General features: G+C 54.2%; 1 protein-coding gene across 24 annotated transcripts in view; it reads left to right on the forward strand.

The window, feature by feature from the left end:
* Positions 1–19470, forward strand: part of MYT1L (myelin transcription factor 1 like) — a 398154-nt gene that overhangs the window by 298987 nt on the left and 79697 nt on the right. For 17 of the 24 annotated variants that reach the window (XM_070795423.1, XM_070795424.1, XM_070795422.1 and 14 more), the window contains 5 exons: positions 2435–3415; positions 8237–8371; positions 12546–12636; positions 14160–14267; positions 17874–18085. In XM_070795423.1, coding sequence (XP_070651524.1) covers positions 2435–3415; positions 8237–8371; positions 12546–12636; positions 14160–14267; positions 17874–18085 — 1527 coding nt within the window. The remainder of the gene's footprint in view (positions 1–2434; positions 3416–8236; positions 8372–12545; positions 12637–14159; positions 14268–17873; positions 18086–19470) is intronic. The other 7 variants (XM_070795429.1, XM_070795445.1, XM_070795442.1 and 4 more) reach the window with 2 other exon arrangements.

Raw genomic sequence — 19470 nt, forward strand, 5'->3', positions numbered from 1 at the left:
CTCACTGCCCACTTCCACACGTGGTCCTGTTCATCGTGAGCCTCAGCGAAAACACAACTAGAAGGGTAAACTGCCTGAAAGCACGAAATCAGAGACGGAATTCCAAAAGCTCACTGTGAGTGACCTTGAATTCTGGAGGCTGAAGCTTCGAACCTGCTTGTTGGCAGGTTCCTGATGGACCCCCTCCATCCGTCCACATCATTAAGGCTTGACTTTGTCTCACATGTGTTTTTAAAGAGTTAAATACTGATACCTTGAGAAAGTCCGTTACCCACAAGGATCTTTCGCGCCTGGAGCCGTCTCTCCTGCCATCCCCATGCTCACGGCAGGGGTCAAGCAGCCTCGAGGACACAGAGGGTGGCCTCTCGGTTTTGAGAGCCTCACCCTGGCCGTGAGTGATGTACTGTTAGCTGAATGCTTCCTCGGTATTTCTGATGTGTTCACTGGTTTTGTTTTCCTTTGGCTGCTCTTTGGAAAACACGTATGCTCATTCTCAGGCTATCGACTCCTAGAAATTATCCAAAGCAGCGACAACATTTATTTCATACAATTAATGATACTCTCTGACTAATATATGACAATTTTGATTTGCTGATGTTTAGAGAGATGTTAAATTTCAAAAATGTGTTGGTTCCACGTGTGGGCCAGCAAGGATGTTACTTTCTGTTACTGACGTGTTGATGTCCAACCCCGTTCACCAACAAAAACCTTTTCTAAGGAGACAGCACAGAATCCATAAAGAAAACTCTTGGGCCCCCTGACTCAGCTCTGAATCACCCAGTATGTTCTAGCAATCAATACACCTCATTTCCTCACTAATACACTTTAAAAATTCTTCTTACTCTGGCTTGTTTAATCATAGAAACAAGGAGTATATTTGAAAATGGCAGGCAGTTAACCAAATCCAACCTAAAATGGGTGGGGGAATCCATTTGCAAATCCATTTAGTATTATCTATACTTTGCAATATATGTGGTAGTGACTGTGTAGCATGAGGGGAACGATGCATACTCTACAAATATCCCTCTAGAGTTAGAATATGTTTCAGATGAAATACAGGGGTTCAGGTCAGTTCACTCCCTCAGTTGTGTCCAACTCTTTGCAACCCCATGGACTGCAGCACACCAGGCTTCCCTGTCCATCACCAACTCCCGGAGCTTGCTCAAACTCAGGTCCATCGAGTGGTGATGCCATCGAATACAGGGGTGAGTGTAATTTTTAACACGGTCCTTTTTAAAATGAGTATTCCCGAATTCTTGTGAGTGTCGACATGACATTTATCCACACGTTATATCCGCCGGCTCAGATGGTCACGCACACGGTGTATCTGCCAGCTGGCCACAGGCTTGCCGAGGCACAGGATGACCCCAGCAGTGCTGGATGGTGTGCTATTGGTGCTAACCCACCGCACTCCTGCTTTTAATGGGCGTCTGGCCACTGTGTACTTCTCCCCACCCACCATCTCCAGCCCACTGAGATACAGTGAATCAGAGTACCTTCTAAGTTTTGCTGGGGCTTGTTGCTTCACAGTGTATCTTGATAAACTGGCTCTAAGGTAGAAAATTCAAAGCCACTCTCAACCCTAGCATGTGCTCTTGGTACTGACTGCCCAGGGTCGGTGTCGGCACAGAACCCACCAATGTCGGGATGTCAGCACCCCGGCAGGACCCACCAATGTCGAGATGACAGCAACCACAGGACCCACCAATGTCGAGATGTCGGCAACCTGCAGGGCCCCCAATGTTGGCATGTCGGGACCCCAGCAGGACCCGCCAGAACCTTGGGCTTTCTTCTGTGCTGCCCAAGCATCTCTATGAAAGCATTTTAAAAGCAATTGTTGTGAACATCTGCTTACAAGGTGACGACAAGTTCACAAACTCTTAGAAAGCCTAGTCATACGATGGATATCATTATTATGCACGTGGTCAGGCAGTAAATAAATCCAATTTTAAAAGCAATGCTTAAAATGTAGAAGTAATGACAAAGTAATATTTTAAAATTATATTTAGGCTTCCCAGGTAGCTCAGTGCAGGAGATGGGAAATCGATCCCTGACTCAGGAAGATCCCCTGGAGGAGGAAATGGCAACCCACTCCAGTATTCTTGCCTGGAGAATCCCATGGACAGAGGAGCCTGGTGGGCTGCAGTCCATGGGGTTGCAGAGAATCAGACACGACTTAGCAACTCAACAGCAACAAGACTATGTTTCCGCTATCCAGCGGCTTGTCTGTCAGCTCCGGAACTCCTAGTCGGTAGCAGCCCCCTGTGCCCTGAGCACACGCCCCTTTTATGTCCCTTCCGCCTGCGGACCTGCAGGGGGCCTCCAGGTCCCAGCCGGCCGCGCCCCGAGCTTGCCTTCCGCGCTGTTGCAGCCACAGTTCTAGCCGCTTTCCCTCTTGTTTTCTCGTGTGTCCTCTTGTCTGCTCTCTTTGCAGAAGACCACCAGCTGGGCTGCCACGGCGCGCGCGCGCTGCAGGACGCGGAGAAGGACGACAACAACAACGAGGAGTACGACAACTACGACGAGCTGGTGGCCAAGTCGCTGCTGAACCTCGGCAAGATCGCGGAGGACGCGGCGTACCGCGCGCGCACCGAGTCCGAGATGAACAGCAGCACGTCGCACAGCCTGGAGGACGACAGCGACAAGACGGAGGTCCCCGGCCGCAAGGGCGAGCTCAGCCTGGACCTCGACAGCGACGTGGTCAGGGAGACGGTGGACTCCCTGAAGCTGCTGGCCCAGGGCCACGGCGCCGTGCTGGGGGACCACGCGGGCGACCGCGCCTACGCGGACGCGCTGGCGCCGCCCGACGGCCGGACCTTGAGCTACGGGCTGCTGGGCAAGCCGGCCAACAACGGGCTGGCGGACAAGCTGGTGGAGGAGAGCGACGAGGAGGTGTGTCTGAGCAGCCTGGAGTGTCTCCGCAACCAGTGCTTCGACCTGGCGCGCAAGCTGAGCGAGGGCAGCCCCCAGGAGCGGCCGCCCCCGCCCGGCGCCGGCCCGCGCGCGCACGGCCGCCCGGAAGACGACTTCCCGGGCCGGACGCCGGACCGCAGCTACTCGGACATGATGAACCTGATGCGGCTGGAGGAGCAGCTGAGCCCCCGGCCCAGAACGTTCTCCAGCTGTGCCAAGGAGGACGGCGGGTACCGCGAGCGCGACGACGACGCCGCCTCCGTGACCTCCGACCGGTCGGAGGAGGTGTTTGACATGACCAAGGGCAACCTGACCCTCCTGGAGAAAGCCATCGCCCTGGAGACCGAGAGGGCCAAGGCCATGAGGGAGAAGATGGCGCTGGAGGCGGGCCGGAGGGACAGTCTGCGGTCCTTCGAGGACCAGTCCCCGCGGCCGCTCCCTGGGGAGGAGAGGAAGCCTAAGTCCGCTGACAGCCATGTCAAAAAGCCATACTATGGTAAAGGTAATATTTCTACCTAACGTAAGTGGCCTCGTGGAAGCGGGAGCTAGGGCGAAAGCTGTCAGGCGTAGGCTGCCGCTCACGGAGGCATCTCACCGCGCTGCATCACCAGTGCATGCTTCTTGTAGGTGATTCCAGAATTATGCCTCATGGTTATGTCTCCAAAGAGCAAATAACATATCTGTCTGAGAAATGCACAAAGCAGCTTAATAACATGGTATTTCAGGGGAAGACGCATGTCTTGGAGATCCAGGGTGAGAGCACACGCCGGTCACGTGATAGAGAATCTTAGGATGAGTCTGTTTTCTCGCAGGTGAGCCACAGGCCGTGTGGAGTGGGAAGGGTTTAGGTGACAATTAGCCAAGGGGGGTGAAGTGTGCATTTCGAATTGCATTGAGTAGGTGGCGTCATGATTTATGAGAGTGAAAGTGAAGTCGCTTAGTCATGTCCGACTCTTTGCGACCCCATGGACCGTAGCCCACCAGGCTCCTCCATCCATGGGATTTTCCAGGCAAGAGTACCGCAGTGGGGTGCCATCGCCTTCTCCAGGAGATCTTCCGTACCGAGTTTGAGCCCGGGTCTCCCGCCTTGTACGCAGAGGCTTTACCATCTGAGCCACCAGGGAAGTCCTTGATTTATGAAATTATTGTCCAGTGACCGGTACTGATGGACCCTCCCCCAAGGGAAGCATCCCCGCTAGGCCTGGACGGTAGCAGCAGAAAGACCACTGACGTGAGGCGAGGGCAGTGGCTCCACGTCCATTGTCTTAAGTCCCGTCAGTGACGGGAGCCGTGTGTCCCCAGCGGAGACCAGTAGTTGTCCTTTGGGCGTACCCACCCCTCTCTGTTCCCAGCCACCGCGGAAGCAGTCACGGTGCTTGCTTTATCAGGAAGCACTCAAAACCATCCTCTGCCATAGCTCCAACCAGGCTTCCAGTTGTGAAGTGTGTGGGTGCACATCTGCGTGGGTCTGTGCATTTAGCCACATGCATACACGTTTGCTACACCTAATACGTGTAGGTGTATATTTCCAGCCTGAACGGTCGACGGCAGGTTTCCAGTAACAGCCATGTTCGCTTTCAGTATGAAGTGGATTATAATTTGACCTCGTGTAGGAGCTTGTGAATATTTCAGTTTCAAGACTCTTTCAGAACCAAGTGAGAAGAAGCAACTTCAAGAATGAAACTGGTGATTCCCTGAATCCTTCCCTAGTTGTGCCGGAAAGGCCTTCTGTCTTGGGTGCGGTCCTATTCCTTATGAATATTGTTTCCTTATAACGAGGTTCAGATTTTGCTTTGGAAATCAGTTGCTAGGGCAACGTCACACAGTCAGAAGCCACTTCTGTGTGGACACAGGTGTGTTTTCTCCTCTCGACGGGCATGCACCCCCAGGGGCGCATCGGGCTTTTCTTTAACTCCACTGGAGACGGACCTCAGCCAGGCCTGCTGGGTCCTGCATGTGCCAGGTGCTTGGGTGCTGACGGCCGTTTCAGTAAGGCAGGTGTAGGCCAGACCCTGTGAAGGGCAGCGTGTGAAGACCATGGCATGGAGCTCAGGGGATTGCCAGGCTTGCTTTGGGTGTTACAAGACCCGGAGATGCAGCGACTGTGTTATAACGAACAGTCTCTTAGAAATCCGTAGTTGGATATTTGAGACTCCCAGGTGGCACTGGTGGTAAAGAACTCGCATGCTAATACAGGAGACGTGAGGGACGCGGGTTCGATCCCTGGGTTGGGAGCACACGCCAGTGTTCTTGCCTGGAGAACCCCATGGACAGGGAAACCCGGTGGCCTACAGGCCACGGGGCTGCAGAGCTGAACACGACTGAAGCGACCTACACACACACAGACTCGGAGCACTTGGGAAGAAACGGTGTCCTTCCCTGGGGACTGGGTCGGGACAGACACGACAGCTCTCTGCAGAGTGTTTCAGGCCTGAGTCTGGTTGCGAAGGCAGCCGCACGGGCTCATGCACGCGGGCTTCCTGTGCCTGTGCTGGTTTCTGCAGCCTCTTCCAACCCAGCAACCCGCTGTAGATTTTCACTCACTTTGTTTTGTTATCGTTGTTTTGTGTTGTTTTGGGGAAGAAGTGGAGTTCGGATCACTTGTTTCCCCTCAATAAACAGGGACAGAATGGAAACAAACACTAAAATCCCCAAACGGAGATGCGCTTTTTCCCTGAAAGGGGGAAGATTGGGGATTGGACTTCCCTGACGACTTCCGCCTCTCCCCAGGTTTTCCACATCCTCCCCCTCTGGTCAAAGCACACCTCCATTTCCTCTCAGTGTGTTCCATGTCGCTCCCAAATTTCTTTTGAAGATGTCGTAGTTACATGCAGAACCAAATAATAAAGCCAAGGAAGAACACCAATGTGGGGAGAGAGAGAAAGTGTCTCCTATTTTAAAAAAGCTATCTGCCCTCCTGGGCTTCCCTGGTGGCTCAGGCAGTAAAGAATCTGCCTGCAATGCAGAGACCTGGTTCCATCCCTGGGTCAGGAAGATCCCCTGAGAAGGCACTGTCTGCCCACTCCAGTATTCTTGCCTGGGATATCCCATGGACAGAGGAGCGTGGCAGGCATGGCCAAGTGCGTATCAACAATCTATGGTCAGCTTCTCTGCTGCTATATTAAACATGGAGAGAACACTCATACCAATTCTCATTCATACACAATCTCTTCAAAATGATTTAAATTATAGATGAGTAACCTTTCCAAAAGCTTAAGCTAAAACAAAAGTTCATCACAAAACTTTTTCCACCTTCTCCTCAAGTGTCTACTCCAAAGGGAGAAAGGGAAGGGCTAGAGCCAGCACGCAGGTGTTTCTAGATGTCGTTGCGAGCCTTTGGGGTAGACTGTTGGCCGGTTTTGCTTGCTTGGTTGTTTTGCGTTTGCTCAAAGATTTGCTTTCAAGATGAATTGGGGTTGTGAGAAGGGAGAAAGCAAGGAGGTGGGGGTGTTGGTGAAGGCAGACGTGACCGCCCTCCCCCAGGACACAGGCATCGAGAGGAGAGTACACCCGGGCGTCTCCAAACCTGCAGTGGCCAGAGACGCATGGTGTTCACACAAATCTGCTCTGAGCTTCAGAACACTTTCAAGGTCGTGACATAGTATAATTTGTTAGGAAACTGTAAAAACTCATGGAAAAGAGTCACATAATGATTCCTAATAGTTATAACTTATGTTTTTATCCTTTAAAGTCATTTATATCTAGTTTATTATTTTAAATGATATCTTTAATTTATGATCTTAAATAATATTTTCCTTTGAAATGGTTACTTGCACTTACTATTTTATATTTGCATCCATTCAGTTATACCACTATTATTATGAAATTACTCAAAGGCAATAAAGTGCTGAGCCTTTGGTTATCAGAGAATCTCAAATTTAAAGATACTTGGAAATTGAAGTCACAGAAGCATAGGTTTAGATTTGTTTTCAGAGTTGATTATCTGTAAATAAAGGCAGAAAGTAGCTGACCGTTGTATCTAGGACATATCTCTCACTAAGAGATTCCAGGACCTGGAAGATATATTTTAGAGAATAAAATGTTAGCTAAACAATAAAAGGAAGGATTTTTATGCAAACATAAAAGTATATATATATATTCCTGTGAGTCCTATGTCTATTTCAAGTTTACATAAATGATTAAGAAAAAAATTTTATAAAAGTTCCAAAAATTTTAGACCAATCCTCTTTCTTGATATAAAATGAATCCTTCTCCAAAAGTAAAACATCTGTTTTCTAGATGTTTTACTAGAAAAATTACTATTGGCCTGATTACTGCAGTATCAATACAAAAGCATTAAATCCCGAAAGATCCGTTACCTGTAGCTTCCCCGGGCCAGACTTCTAGTGGTCGCCATCTGTGGTTCATCTGTGCATCTCGTTTTGAAAACTGGTTCAAAAGCAGTGTTTCGCACACTGATGTTACTGTTTGGTCTGGGCTTCATCGTAGAAATAGGTTCTGGGGTTATTTTCTGCACATTTATGAGCTGCGGCCAGTTCTGGTCTAGGGTTAATTTTGTTGGCAATGTCACCGCACTCTGGCATCTGGCGTCCACCCCGTGGGCACCACAGCGCCCAGGCTGCCCAGAAGTGCCGCCCCGTAGTCTGGTGCATGCTCGCACAGCTGTCCAAGCCTTCCTCTGGCTCCAAGCACAGACGAAGAGATCAAAACAAATTACTGCTGCAGCAGCTTCTGAAACGTTCTTGATTGCCCATCACCTCTGTCAGGTGGGAGTCCTGCCATTTCGGTCATTTGCTTGCAGTGCCTTCTGAGAGTTCAGTCTGTCTTGAGAAAAGCACTGAATTTGTGTCCTAAGAACAGTGTTTCAAGAGAAGACATTTCAGTACCAGTAAAATTGTGCAGTTAATGGCGCATACGATCAGAGAATTCAGTAAGAAACTCTGCTGCAGAGTGCTTAAAAGATGTTATGTTTCCTGGTTGGATGTCACGAAGCAGTTGGTGAAGGATTATGGAGATGTCTTGTTCTCTGAGAAGGTCACTGTCTCATCATTATTTATGTTGATTTCTTTGAGCAACAACTTATCATGTAACACACGGGAAATGATTAATCAAGAGTTCAGATAGGGAGAGCCTTTTTTTCTTTAGCATCGAAAGTAAAATATGATTCATGATTACACCGTTTAAGGTTAAAAAAAAAAAAATCACCTGAAACCAGAGAACGACCCAGGATGTGGCAGTGTGCCCCCGACACCTGCTTTACGTCTTTATGTATCAAGGTCTCTTCAGATTGTTAAATAATCACATTTGTCTTCGGTTGGTTGAAAAAAAAATTCATTCTCTTGACACCTGTTATCGCTTTTAGATCCCTCGAGAGCAGAAAAGAAAGAGAGCAAGTGCCCCACCCCTGGGTGCGATGGAACGGGCCACGTAACCGGGCTTTATCCGCATCACCGCAGTCTGTCCGGATGCCCGCACAAAGATAGGGTCCCTCCAGAAAGTAAGTCCGCGTTTCCCCAGCGCCCTGGCGCGCACACGCCTGCCCCTCGTTTCTGCGTCCTCTCGCCTGTCATTCCATCTCCGGTCAGTGCCGCCTGGCGCGTGTGTCCTCCTTGTCCGAGGGGCAGCTCAGCCAGGACCCCGGCCCCACCACCGTAGCATCCCCTCGGTGCGGTCCCTGCATACCCACCTCGGACCCCAGTTCCATATCAGTCACCCACCGTGGCCCCCGAGCAGACAGCCTGGTCTTGCCTTCATCTCGAGCTCGCAGCAACCCTCGCCAGGCACCTCCCTCCTTTCCTCCCCACAGATCGCAGCCCTGAATCTAGACAGTCTCTGAGGCATCCACCCCGCGCCCCACGCGCTGACCCCCAAAGAAAAGGGACTCTGAGGTGGCTTTTGCCCAGTTATCCGCACTTCTCCATCCACGCGAACCAGTATTTATGTGTACCTGCATCTCTATGTCATTATGTCCCAACAGTTCTACACTGTAAAATCTTAAGGAGGTTTAACTCGAGTTGGTTTCCATCTTACAAATCTGTTTGAATTAGTTAGGTTCTGAGAACATGCACTCCATCTATGAAAACAACTAAATTTCTTTTAGAACTGAAATGATATACCTTTTTTTGCTTATCTTTTCTCCACACATAAAGTGTGCCAACTATGAAGGTACAGTTAGAACTGATGGCTCAGGAAAAAGGCATGTTTTCAGGAATGACTGTGTCGGCCCCTGATTTGGGGTCTAAGGTGGTGGGGGTCCCTCATCCTGTAAGACGCGGTTTCTAGTGGGGACCACTCGTCGCCCGGCTGGAGAAGCGGCAGTGGCCAGCTGGTGGTTGAGGGGGCCCTTCTGGGGACTTCCCCATCACAGCGGCCAGCTTTGGAGGAGCAGAGAAAGCTGTGCAGCTTAGAGGACAGGTTGAGCTGAGTGTTTTCAGATGACGTATTTGTAGAAGCTGCTGTGGCTGCAGGCTTGCAGGTGGCCCCTGGCAGTGGGAAGCCCAGTCTCTGGGAACCGTCCTGTGAGCGAAGGCGCAGGGCTGTGGCCGCAGCGGATTGCAGAGAGGCTGCGCCCGTGTGTTACATGAGCAGAAGCAGCTCGCTTCACCCCGGCCGCTTCCGCCCAGCACCCCTGGGTCAGGCACCCGCTCGCACTCATCCAATCCCCAGTACACCCGCAGGGGCATTGGCCCTGTTTTCAGATGAGGAACGGGAAGGCCAGGCGCCTCCTCCTCCCCCCCTGGGAATCGGCTCAGCACCTGGCGTCTGAGGATGCGTGCCGCTTTCTGAGCTCCTCCGAGCAGAGAACTAGAGCTCAGACCCAAACCCGCCTCTGTCCCAGCCCCGAGCCAGCTGTCTCCATGGAGACCTGGGGTCGGCATTTGGGTTCAGTCCTGACCGGCTGTGTTGTGGGGCAGGAGACCTGCGCTCTGTACCACTCGTCCTCATCTGCAAACAAGGCGGGAGGACCCAGCACTAACGCCTGAAGAACAGGGAGCTTCTCTGTGCGCTGTTTCTTTGAGACGTCCAAGTAGAGCATCCGTTACTCTCACGCCTGAGCGATCCTCCTGACTCCCCATGTCCCCAAGAGCAGTCTAGGGCAGTCTCCTCTGCACCCCAACGCCGCGGCAGTCTAGGGCAGTCTCCTCTGCACCCCGATGCCGCGGCAGTCTAGGGCAGTCTCCTCTGCACCCCGACCCGCGTCAGGCCGCACCTGGCTGTGCCTTTTTCACGTGCCGCGGACTCAGCTCTGAACCAGGGTCACCGCCACTTTCTCGGGTGCCCCCAGGAGGTCGTTTCCACAAATGGGCTTGTACGGGAGTGTTTCCGTAGAAATGACAGAGTCAAAGCGCTCCACAGAAGCATGTCTTTGCTACTTTTGATTTGTTAGCTTTTTCTGGGCCAGCACACCCTAACCACTTTCCTGTCCAGTTGAATTCCGTAAAGTAGACTGTACCCCAGCTTTTGACACACCTTAGAGACACAGAGGACTCACGGAGAGTAACATGAGACACAGCTTTGCTCCAGGAGCCCCCAGCCCGGCGTGGCAGGGGTCAGCCATGTGCACGAGACAGTGTGCCCACCTCACCACCAAGTTCCAGCCCTGCTACGGGCATCAGGGCCAGGGCCACCGCGGGCCTCACACAGGTGATTCTTGGGCCGTCCTGTCTGAGAGGGAGCCCTGGGAGTTCTCTAAGAGCTGTCGTGATGGTCCATGTGGGAGGCCCGGCAGGAAGGAGGTGGTGCCAGAGGGTCGGGTCCAAGGAACGTTCCAGAGACAGGCTGGCAGGACAGGACGTGAGAAGGAGAAAGGAAGGCAGGTTGAGAAGACGCCCAGGAGCCTCCCGGGGTCGACGGCGAGTCTCCCCCCATCACCGAGGTGGGGAATCCAGAACAGGGCACATTCAACAGGGAGTCTGGTGGCCTGGACTCTCCAGCTGAAGCTGAACGCTGTGTGTGACGTTCCCCACGGGCCGGACGGCCAGCCGGGACTCTCAGATGAGGTCAGACACACAGGGGGCCAGTCCTCTGGGCAGCGTCAGTAAAATCAGGATGAAGCTGCTCAGAAAGGAGGTTGAACAGGAGCCTGGACTGGGAGGTCTGGACACAGGCGTGTAGGAAGGTAGGCAGAGGAGGGGACACAGGAGCGGAGACACTCCAGGGGCAGAGGACGGGGCAGAAGGCGGTTTTTCTGAGAGGCCCACATGTTTAGGGGGTGCCTGAGAAAAAAGTCAGGCAGAAGGTGATGCAGAGGGCAGCGAGTTTGCCGAGAGAGGCTGGAGCTGACCCCCGAGAGGGAGACTGGGCCCCGGAGGAAGCCGAGACCCCTGCAGACCCAGGGCAGCACAGACCCCATCCCAGGTCAGGCTGGATGCGGAGGACGGAGCAGGCGTTGGCAAGAGAGGGTGGCCCACCACGCAGGCAGGAGCAGAAGGCGTGTGCTGTCTCCAAGGGAGACTTAGCACTCGGAGGGTTCAGTCTCGGGGAGGAGAGGAAGCTGCATCACGGGGAAGGTCGAGAGCAGTGATGAGAAGGTGACCGGGCGTCAGTGAAGGGCCAAGAAGCAAGCCAAGGAGGGCGGGTCAGAGAGCGGGTGGCAGGGGGCAGGGTCACGCCCCAGAGAGGAGACCCCGATGCCTGCTCAGGCCGCGTCCTGGCAGAGTGAGCCCCCTGGCCGCCCTGCCCGGATGGAGCCTGAACCGCTGGAACAGACAGGGCTGAGGGGGCACAGGGCCCTGTCGGGGGGACACGAGGGGCTTCGGGGAAGCAAGGGAGGGTCCCTGAGATGAGAGGGGCTTCGGGGAAGCGAGGGAGGGCCCCTGAGATGAGAGGGGCTCTAGGCAACAGGGACACACGGGATTCGGGCGGGCCGTGTTTGCCGGGTGCCAGGGCAGCCTCGCCGTGGAGGGTCAGCACGCTCGCTGCACCGGTCCCACGGAGCTCAGGGACCCTGGACGGGGGGCCGGGGCGGGGGCGGTCACGGCACTGCTCATCCCCGGCAGACCCCACCGTCCAGGGCAGCGATCGGTCAGTGAGGACCAGAAGGGAACGCACGAGCGACAGTCCAGGGCCGTGACCTCCTCGGGGAAGCTCGGGCTGGCTCTCCGGACAGCGTGGCCTTCTCCACCCTGTAGGCCAGGCCCTGCACCTCCCTCCTGGTGTCCCCTGGGCCCGCATAGCTCTTTCTTCCTCGTATAATCAAGAATAGGATACCCAGTTCCTAAATGAGAAGTCATCATCTAACTCACTGTATGTACATTCGGGTTTGGGAGTGCCTGGTCACGCACGCCCCCCTCGCGTGTGTTTCCAAGGCAGAGGCGTGTTTACAAGCTGCCGATCTGCGTGCTGGACACGGCTGACCCCCGCCTCGAGCTTGCGCCTGGAGGCCACACGGGGACCCAGGTTTCCTGCCCTGGTGGGAGCGGCCCTGTGCTCCCACTGCTCGAGCCCCCACTCCCGCCCAGCGCACCCCGCTTTGCATGCCGGTCAGAGTCAGGTGGAGACCACCTCCCCTTCTTCCTACCTGTGTCTCCCTACCCATGTCCATCTCAGACGTGTGTAGGACTGTCTGTTGTAAACTAACCCAGCCTTTGTTAAAATGACTGCATTTTCTTGTCTTGGGACCGTTTCTGTGTTTTAACGCTGGGCTGTTTTCTCTGCCTCTCCTTGTCAAGTTCTTGCCATGCATGAGAATGTTCTCAAGTGTCCCACTCCAGGCTGCACGGGGCGAGGGCATGTAAACAGCAACAGGAACTCGCACAGAAGGTAAGCAGAGCTCCTGTGTCGCTGCAGGGAGCCGATTGCGGCAGCCCCTCCCTGTGCCCTCAGGAGGGGGCGCAGCCCCGCAGGACAGGGGCCTGGGCACTGCCCTCAAGAGAGGGAGCTGAGCCGGCCCAGGGTGCCCACCAAAGCTCAGGGCTTAGACCCCGAGTCTGCAGGTGTCTCCCCAGCTCGTGATGTAGTGACGGTCCCCCAGAAGGTGTCCTCCTTGAGGTCAGACCCCACATGGAGCCATAACCATCTTCAGTGACTCCAAGGAAGGCAGGAACCTCTCCCTTAGCTTCCAGGGGTCAGGAGGTCCCCTCCTGTCCCCATCAGATGGGATGGCAGCTAGAGATCACAGACCGAGCACAGTGTGACCTCACTCGGCCACCCCGTGACCCCTACTGGCACCCCGGTCATCCGTGTGGGTGTCATCAGGTGCCAGCACGTGTGCAAAGAAGCTGGTGAGGGCACATGCCGGGAAAGGGGCCCAAGGAGACAGGCCCCCCTGGCTGCAGCTGCAGAGCCGCACTCTGCTCGGGACAGACCCCGCTGTCTTTCATGCCTGGTCCCGACTTCTGCTAAGTGACCTCAAACTCAGTTCCCAGCAGGCCCTTTTCACCCAACAGCCTGAGAGAGATTCCCTCACATTGTTTTTGTCCTGCCTATCGTTCCAGCTTCACGAAGTTGCATAAAGTTATATCTGAATGGAGGAAGCTGTTATCAGTTTCACTGTCATTGTTGCTCGTCTGATAAACTTGGTTACTTGTGCTAAGTTTATAATGAGTGAGGTCACAAACTTGTACCCCTCGGCAACGTTCCTGGGCGTCCTCTGGAGGACCATGATGTGATGGCTGGATCAGCCCCCTGATGCCTGATTACAGGGCTTACAGCATCAGCTCCTCCGTGAATCCTCACCAGAACCACACCAATTCCGGACTCAGTGTGTATGTGGGTGAAGCCTCTGCTCTGTGAGCAGAGATGCACAGAGCAGACACCAGGGTTTCACGAAAAATCAGCTCAAACACAGAAGAGCACCCTGCTGTCTCTTCCTGTAAATACTTAGGTTCAGAAAACATTTTACAGGAGCCTCAAGATCATTCTCCCTTCCTCTCCCTTCTGGGTCTCTTTCTGGGGATGAGGCAGCCAGGCTGGTCAGCCTGTGTCCACCGTGCTGAGGTCAGCAAGTGCCAGAGGGCCCTGCACTTGGGATTTTCAGAAACCCATCCTACCCAGTGGTCAATTCCCCAGCGAGCATCCCAGAACGGACACTGTGTCTAAGATTCTGTGTCCCTTGAATGATTCTGCCTGTTTTGTCATCCTTGAGAAGGGCTGTGCATTCGCTGACGTGACACAGCCATTAGCATGTCTGATGGAGCTGGGGGGCAAACGTGTGAAGCCCCTTCCCGGTTCCCTCCATCCCTGAGGCTCGGGAGCCTGATGCTGCGAGAGGGAGGGAGGGAGGGGCTGATGGGGTCGATGAGGGGCACTGCCCGCGGAGGACGCTTAGAGCCCTGTCTTTGCAGCCTCTCCGGATGCCCTATTGCTGCGGCAGAGAAGTTGGCCAAGGCTCAGGAGAAGCACCAGGGCTGTGACGTGTCCAAGTCCAGCCAGGCCTCGGACCGAGTGCTCAGGTACCGGCCGCGCCGTCGAGACCCTGCATGGCCCTCCCACGGGACAGGCGCCCGGACGCCCCGAGGCGTGGCCGTGCTTGGTGGGGGAGCCGGTTCGCTTAGGAGATCTCACTGGGGCCGCGACCCCATGCCCCGGTGCCATGCAGCACCCCTGGGTCTCCCCGAGCCCCGGGAGTGCAAAGGGAGCTGTCTCTGGTTCTCCTCTGGCCCTGATGCTCCAGGCTCTGGCCGGAAAGGCAGCTGGAGAATTCACGGGGTGCCCAAGTTACTGCATCTTAATCTGGGGGAGAAGGCAGCACCCCTGCTCCGACCTTTGCGTTCCAAGGGCACCCATGTCCAGGGCAGAGAAGCCCGTCCTCAGGTGCCCCCAGGAGGCGGGCGGGGTGATGTCACCTGTGTCCTCGTCCCCACTCAGTGGGTGAGGAAAGCAGGGGGCAGGGGGCCGAGGACTTACCTGAAGCCACTTGCTCGCTGGCCTTGAAGACAGAGTGGGGGCAAAGGTCAGCTGGCGCCCTCCACTGTGACACTCAGGACGGCTCCTCGCGGCCAGTGAGGAAGAAGCCTCGCTTCCCTCGACACTCGTTTCCGCATGCTCCCTTCCAGCCCTCACCCAGGTGCGAGCTGGTCGCCCTCCATATTTAGGCAGGGGCACAGCAGCAGCCTCCCCGTCCTTGTGAGAATCGCACTGTGATCCCCACGGCTGCTGGTGCCCACGGTGGGGGCACACCTGTGCTGGAAGGGCTTCTAGCCTGGCACTTAGGGCAAGACCAAGCTGACTCCTGAAGGGCAAGCAGTAAGCACACATGCACACACACACACGCAGACGTAAAAGCACACACGTGTGCACACACTCGCACCTGCACAACACGCACATCCGCACACGTACACACACACACACACACGACATACACAGAAACACGTGTGCATGCACACAGTGCCCACACATGCACATGTGCATACATGCACCTGCACACAGACGCCTGCACACACACACACATTTGCACACACATGCACACCCACCTACACACACATGCACAAATACACACGCCTGCGTGCACAAACACAGAAACGTGCACACCCGCCTACCCGGATATACACTCACACACACACACACACACACACGCATGCAATTTTGCTTCTGTTAAATTATTTCTTTGGGATAAATCACCTGGAAAAATCACTAGGCAAATGATACAAACACCTCCCTGGTTTTGTCATGTATTACTTCCCATTTTCCTGAAAGGATTTTACCGTAGTCATTAAACTCCTTTTTATCTCTCAATAGAAAAGTTAAAATCTTTACAGAAAATGAGAAATGCTTCACTGGACAAAATAAGAAAATAAAAGCCTTCTATGATCCTGCTGTTCAGAGAGAATGCTCAGTAAATTCTGGGGTGCGCCCTTCTAGGCGTCTCTCCTTGAGGTCGCTGCCCACCCAACGTGCCGCCAGGTGCCCGTGACCCTCGCTGCTTACACGCGCGTCCACACCAAGGGCGTCCCTCCCCGAGGACCGCTCAGCGTGACGGCCCCCGCCCCGGAACCCGGCAGTGCACAGTTGAGAAGGATTAACCACAGGAGAGTTTGAGCAAAGGGAGAGGTTGGGGCGGGGAGCTTCTGTTCAGGCCCCTCCCCTTGCACAGGCCCCCCAGGGCTGGACAGGTCCCATGCCCACCTCATTCCCCCGTCCTGGGCTCAGCTCCAAGCTTGCCTCTCACTGAGGCACTCGCTGGCCGCATGGCACAGGTAAGACACATCGGAAGTGGCAGACGTCGCCTCGTTCAGTAGAGGCCTCCTTTCTGACCCTGAACCCGGGCGCTTTCTCCACGTCGGGTGACAGGAGGCTGCGTGAAGTGACGGTGAAACAGCAGGCCCTGGGCCGGCCCCTCTGCAGCGACGACCTGCCCCCCAGCCTTGGGCAAGGAGTGAAGAGGCAGAGCGGGGAGGAAGCCTGGGGGCAGAAGCCCCCTCAGCGCTGCGGGAGGCATGGGGCTGGCCAGGCTGGGCTCAGCTCTCAGCCCCCAGGGGCGCAGCTCGCCGCTGATGGCTCGGCTGTGAGCGGGGCTGGAGGCCCTGGCCCGTCCACGCTGCTTCACGGTCCCCGAATGCCTTCACAAGGGGCTGCGCATTTGGGGCGGCGGGGGGACGGGAAGACAGGAAGGAAGGAAGAGAATTTCAACCTACAATCGTTCAGCTACTTATGCTTTTAAGAGTCTCGGGCAGGTGGCCTAACAGGTCCTTGAGACTTGGGTGGGGGGCTGCAGCCCTGCCCCACGCACCTGCCCCACGCACCCCACACACAGAGCCCTGCTCAGGCCCCAGCACCTGCTCCATCTCGTCACCAAACGTCCCTCCTTGATGCCTCTGCTCCAGTGCACCCTCCCTCAGAGCTGCTCCTACCTCCTTGGGGCTCAGGGGTCGTGCCTTCCAGGCCCACGTCCCTTGTCCTGGACGAGTGGACAGTCCCAGCCTGGGCCCGCCCACCCTGCCTCCTGCTGCCCCCAGAGAGGCACGGGGCTTTCTTTTTCCTTATCGCTCAATGTTCCTGGTGTGTTTCCTGCCCCATCCTGGATCTTAACTTTGACAAACGCCACCTTCTCTCTTAAAACTGAGTGGACTGTCATGGTCCCGGGGGTCCTCCGTTCCCCAGGACTCTGCGAGCCCTTGGGCTCCTAAAACAAGGTCACAGTCCAAGTGGCCTTTGAGGGCAAGGCCTAAGCTTTCGTTCATTTATGACCCACCCCACTGCCTGCTAAAAGGCCCCAAATAATAGACATTTCACTAACTGTTACATCTTTCTGGTGATTTGAGAAGAAGCAAATAAGGTAAATTATAACATCAAGGTAAATGTGTCGGTGATTTGATAGATAAACTTGTTAACATACAGAGAAGTTTGGGGCAAAAAGTCTAAGGGAATTCTCTGCACCAATTTCCTGTAAATCTAAAATTATTTTTTTTAAAGTCTAAAAGGTCCTTTGAGACAGATGGACACACAAAAAGCAAGATGGAGTATTCATGAATATGTAACTGAGAGTTCTTCCATTTAAGTACTTTATTCCACAGTGTAGAAAAATGGGTGACTGCAGGGGACGGCATTGAAAGCGCACGCTGATTGTCAGAACGCGCCAGGACGCGTTCCATTCTGTCGTCCAGCTCTTTAGCGTCTTCTCCGTCCACATCCTTGAGACTGTTTCCCTCACTCCTCACATTTTGTTAAGGGAGCTTCTCTCGCTTCACCGTGCATGATGGTTGCAGCACTGTCTGAAGGCCCCGCAAAGGAGACATGGGGTCTGCGATCCCTCCCCACATCCACTTTGCATGATCTTCTCCACACTTTCTTAGACTCTGAAAAGCAAAAGGGGGGCTCAAAGGTTAAGTATTTTATTTTCTGCTTGTATTTCCAAAAAGTCGGCATCTTGGCAGAAGCCAGTTGGTGTTGTATCCTTACAGCACGCTTGGCCTTTTCTCGAGAAAACAGAACTGGGATTTTAGTGCGAGACCCGGTTCCTTAACAGAGCTCAGAAACACCGTGTTCTCGTTTTAAGATGAACCGCGTCTCATGCGTGGCCGTGAGAAAGCAAGCTGTCCGTTCTCTCTCTCTGCTTCCAGGCCCATGTGCTTTGTAAAGCAGCTGGAGATCCCACACTACGGCTACAGAAACAGCGTGCCCACCACCACGCCTCGCTCCAACTTGGCCAAAGAGCTGGAGAAATATTCCAAGACTTCGTTTGAGTACAACACTTACGACAGCCATACTTATGGCAAGCGGGCCATAGCTCCCAAGGTGCAAACCAGGGACATATCCCCCAAAGGATTCGATGGTAGGAGGTGCACCCTCTTCTACATGAGCGTCACGCTTGCCGTTGATAATGTTGTTGTTGTGCATATCCATTGCCTACAAACCGACCGAGCATGGGGTCGCTCGCTGGGCACCAAGGAAGGCACGCCCGCAGCCTAGGCGGGTTTCCTGCGGCCCCAGGTACCCGCAGGTGTGGGCGAGCAGGTCCTGGGAGAGGGAGGGGGCGGGGAGGGAGGGAGACCCCTTCCCCGTCATCCCCAGGGCAGAGCATCACCCAGGCGCCGGCAGGTGGTGGAGACAGACAGCCGTGGGCTCGTCTGCTCCACGGCGCGGCTGAGGCGTGTCCTCATCTGCACCAGCTTCCTCTGATAGACGCCCCGACACAGACAAAACCAGGAGAGCTGGGGTAGCTGCCCGAAGTTCCTGGTCCTTCTGAGGGTTCTGTGTTCCCTGCCTGTTCTCAAGTCGGGATGCATGGTGCATTCGTTGGGGAGATTTTTAAATTCTCATGTCTATGGCTTCACCCCAGACCAGTTAAATCTGACTCCCCAGACATGGTCCCTGTGGGCAGCATTTTTAAAAAGTCACCAGTGAATCTAACATGCAGCTTCCACGGGCCCCACCAGCCTCCTTCCAGCAGGCTTGGACCCCAGGGTGGGGCCTGGGGAGCGTCCTGTCCTGGCTTTGTGACTCTGTCACTGGCCGCACTCGTGGCTGCCTCTGTGTCCACCAACAGAATAGAGCCCAGAAATAGGTAAACGTGCTTCAGGGGGAAAGGTCGTTTATTTTCACTCCTGCATATCTGAACCCACAAGAAGGGGTGCAAACGCTAAACAGACTAGTTCCCATGTCGTCACAGAGCTAAGTTGGTAAGTAACTGGAGCACAGCGGGGAGACTGCGTCCTGTGACTTTCCGTATCTGTCTAACCACGTTTCTACTTGCAGTTCTAGGATGTATGGACCTAGTTGGCAGACGTTACCGATGGGGACGTGGGTTGTGTACGCTGGGTGATTTAGGAGTCTTATCTTGGCGTTCTCCAGCAGAGGCCAGGAGAGAGGGTTTGGAAGATTTCGGAGCAGCTCTCTGAAAAAGATACTTAATTAAACTCACAGCACACCAAAAACATCCATTTAAATTGAATGCTTGGGGAGTTCCAAAACCGTTTAACAATTCCATATGAGTTGCTGCACATCTTTCTACATTATTTTAGTCATTCTTTACATTAATAGCAATTAGTTTGCACGGTGAATGAAATGTAATATTTCTTTGATGTATCTCAGATTGATTACCCTTGCGTGTATCAATTCTAAATACACAGGAACAAAGATGGAAGCGGAGAAAAGGGAGTGGCTTAGGGTATAACATAATAATTGAGGGTTTTGTAGTAATTGCTAATTCAGGCTTTG

Source organism: Bos indicus, chromosome 8, assembly GCF_029378745.1.
Source record: "Bos indicus isolate NIAB-ARS_2022 breed Sahiwal x Tharparkar chromosome 8, NIAB-ARS_B.indTharparkar_mat_pri_1.0, whole genome shotgun sequence".
Classification (NCBI taxonomy): domain Eukaryota; kingdom Metazoa; phylum Chordata; class Mammalia; order Artiodactyla; family Bovidae; genus Bos; species Bos indicus.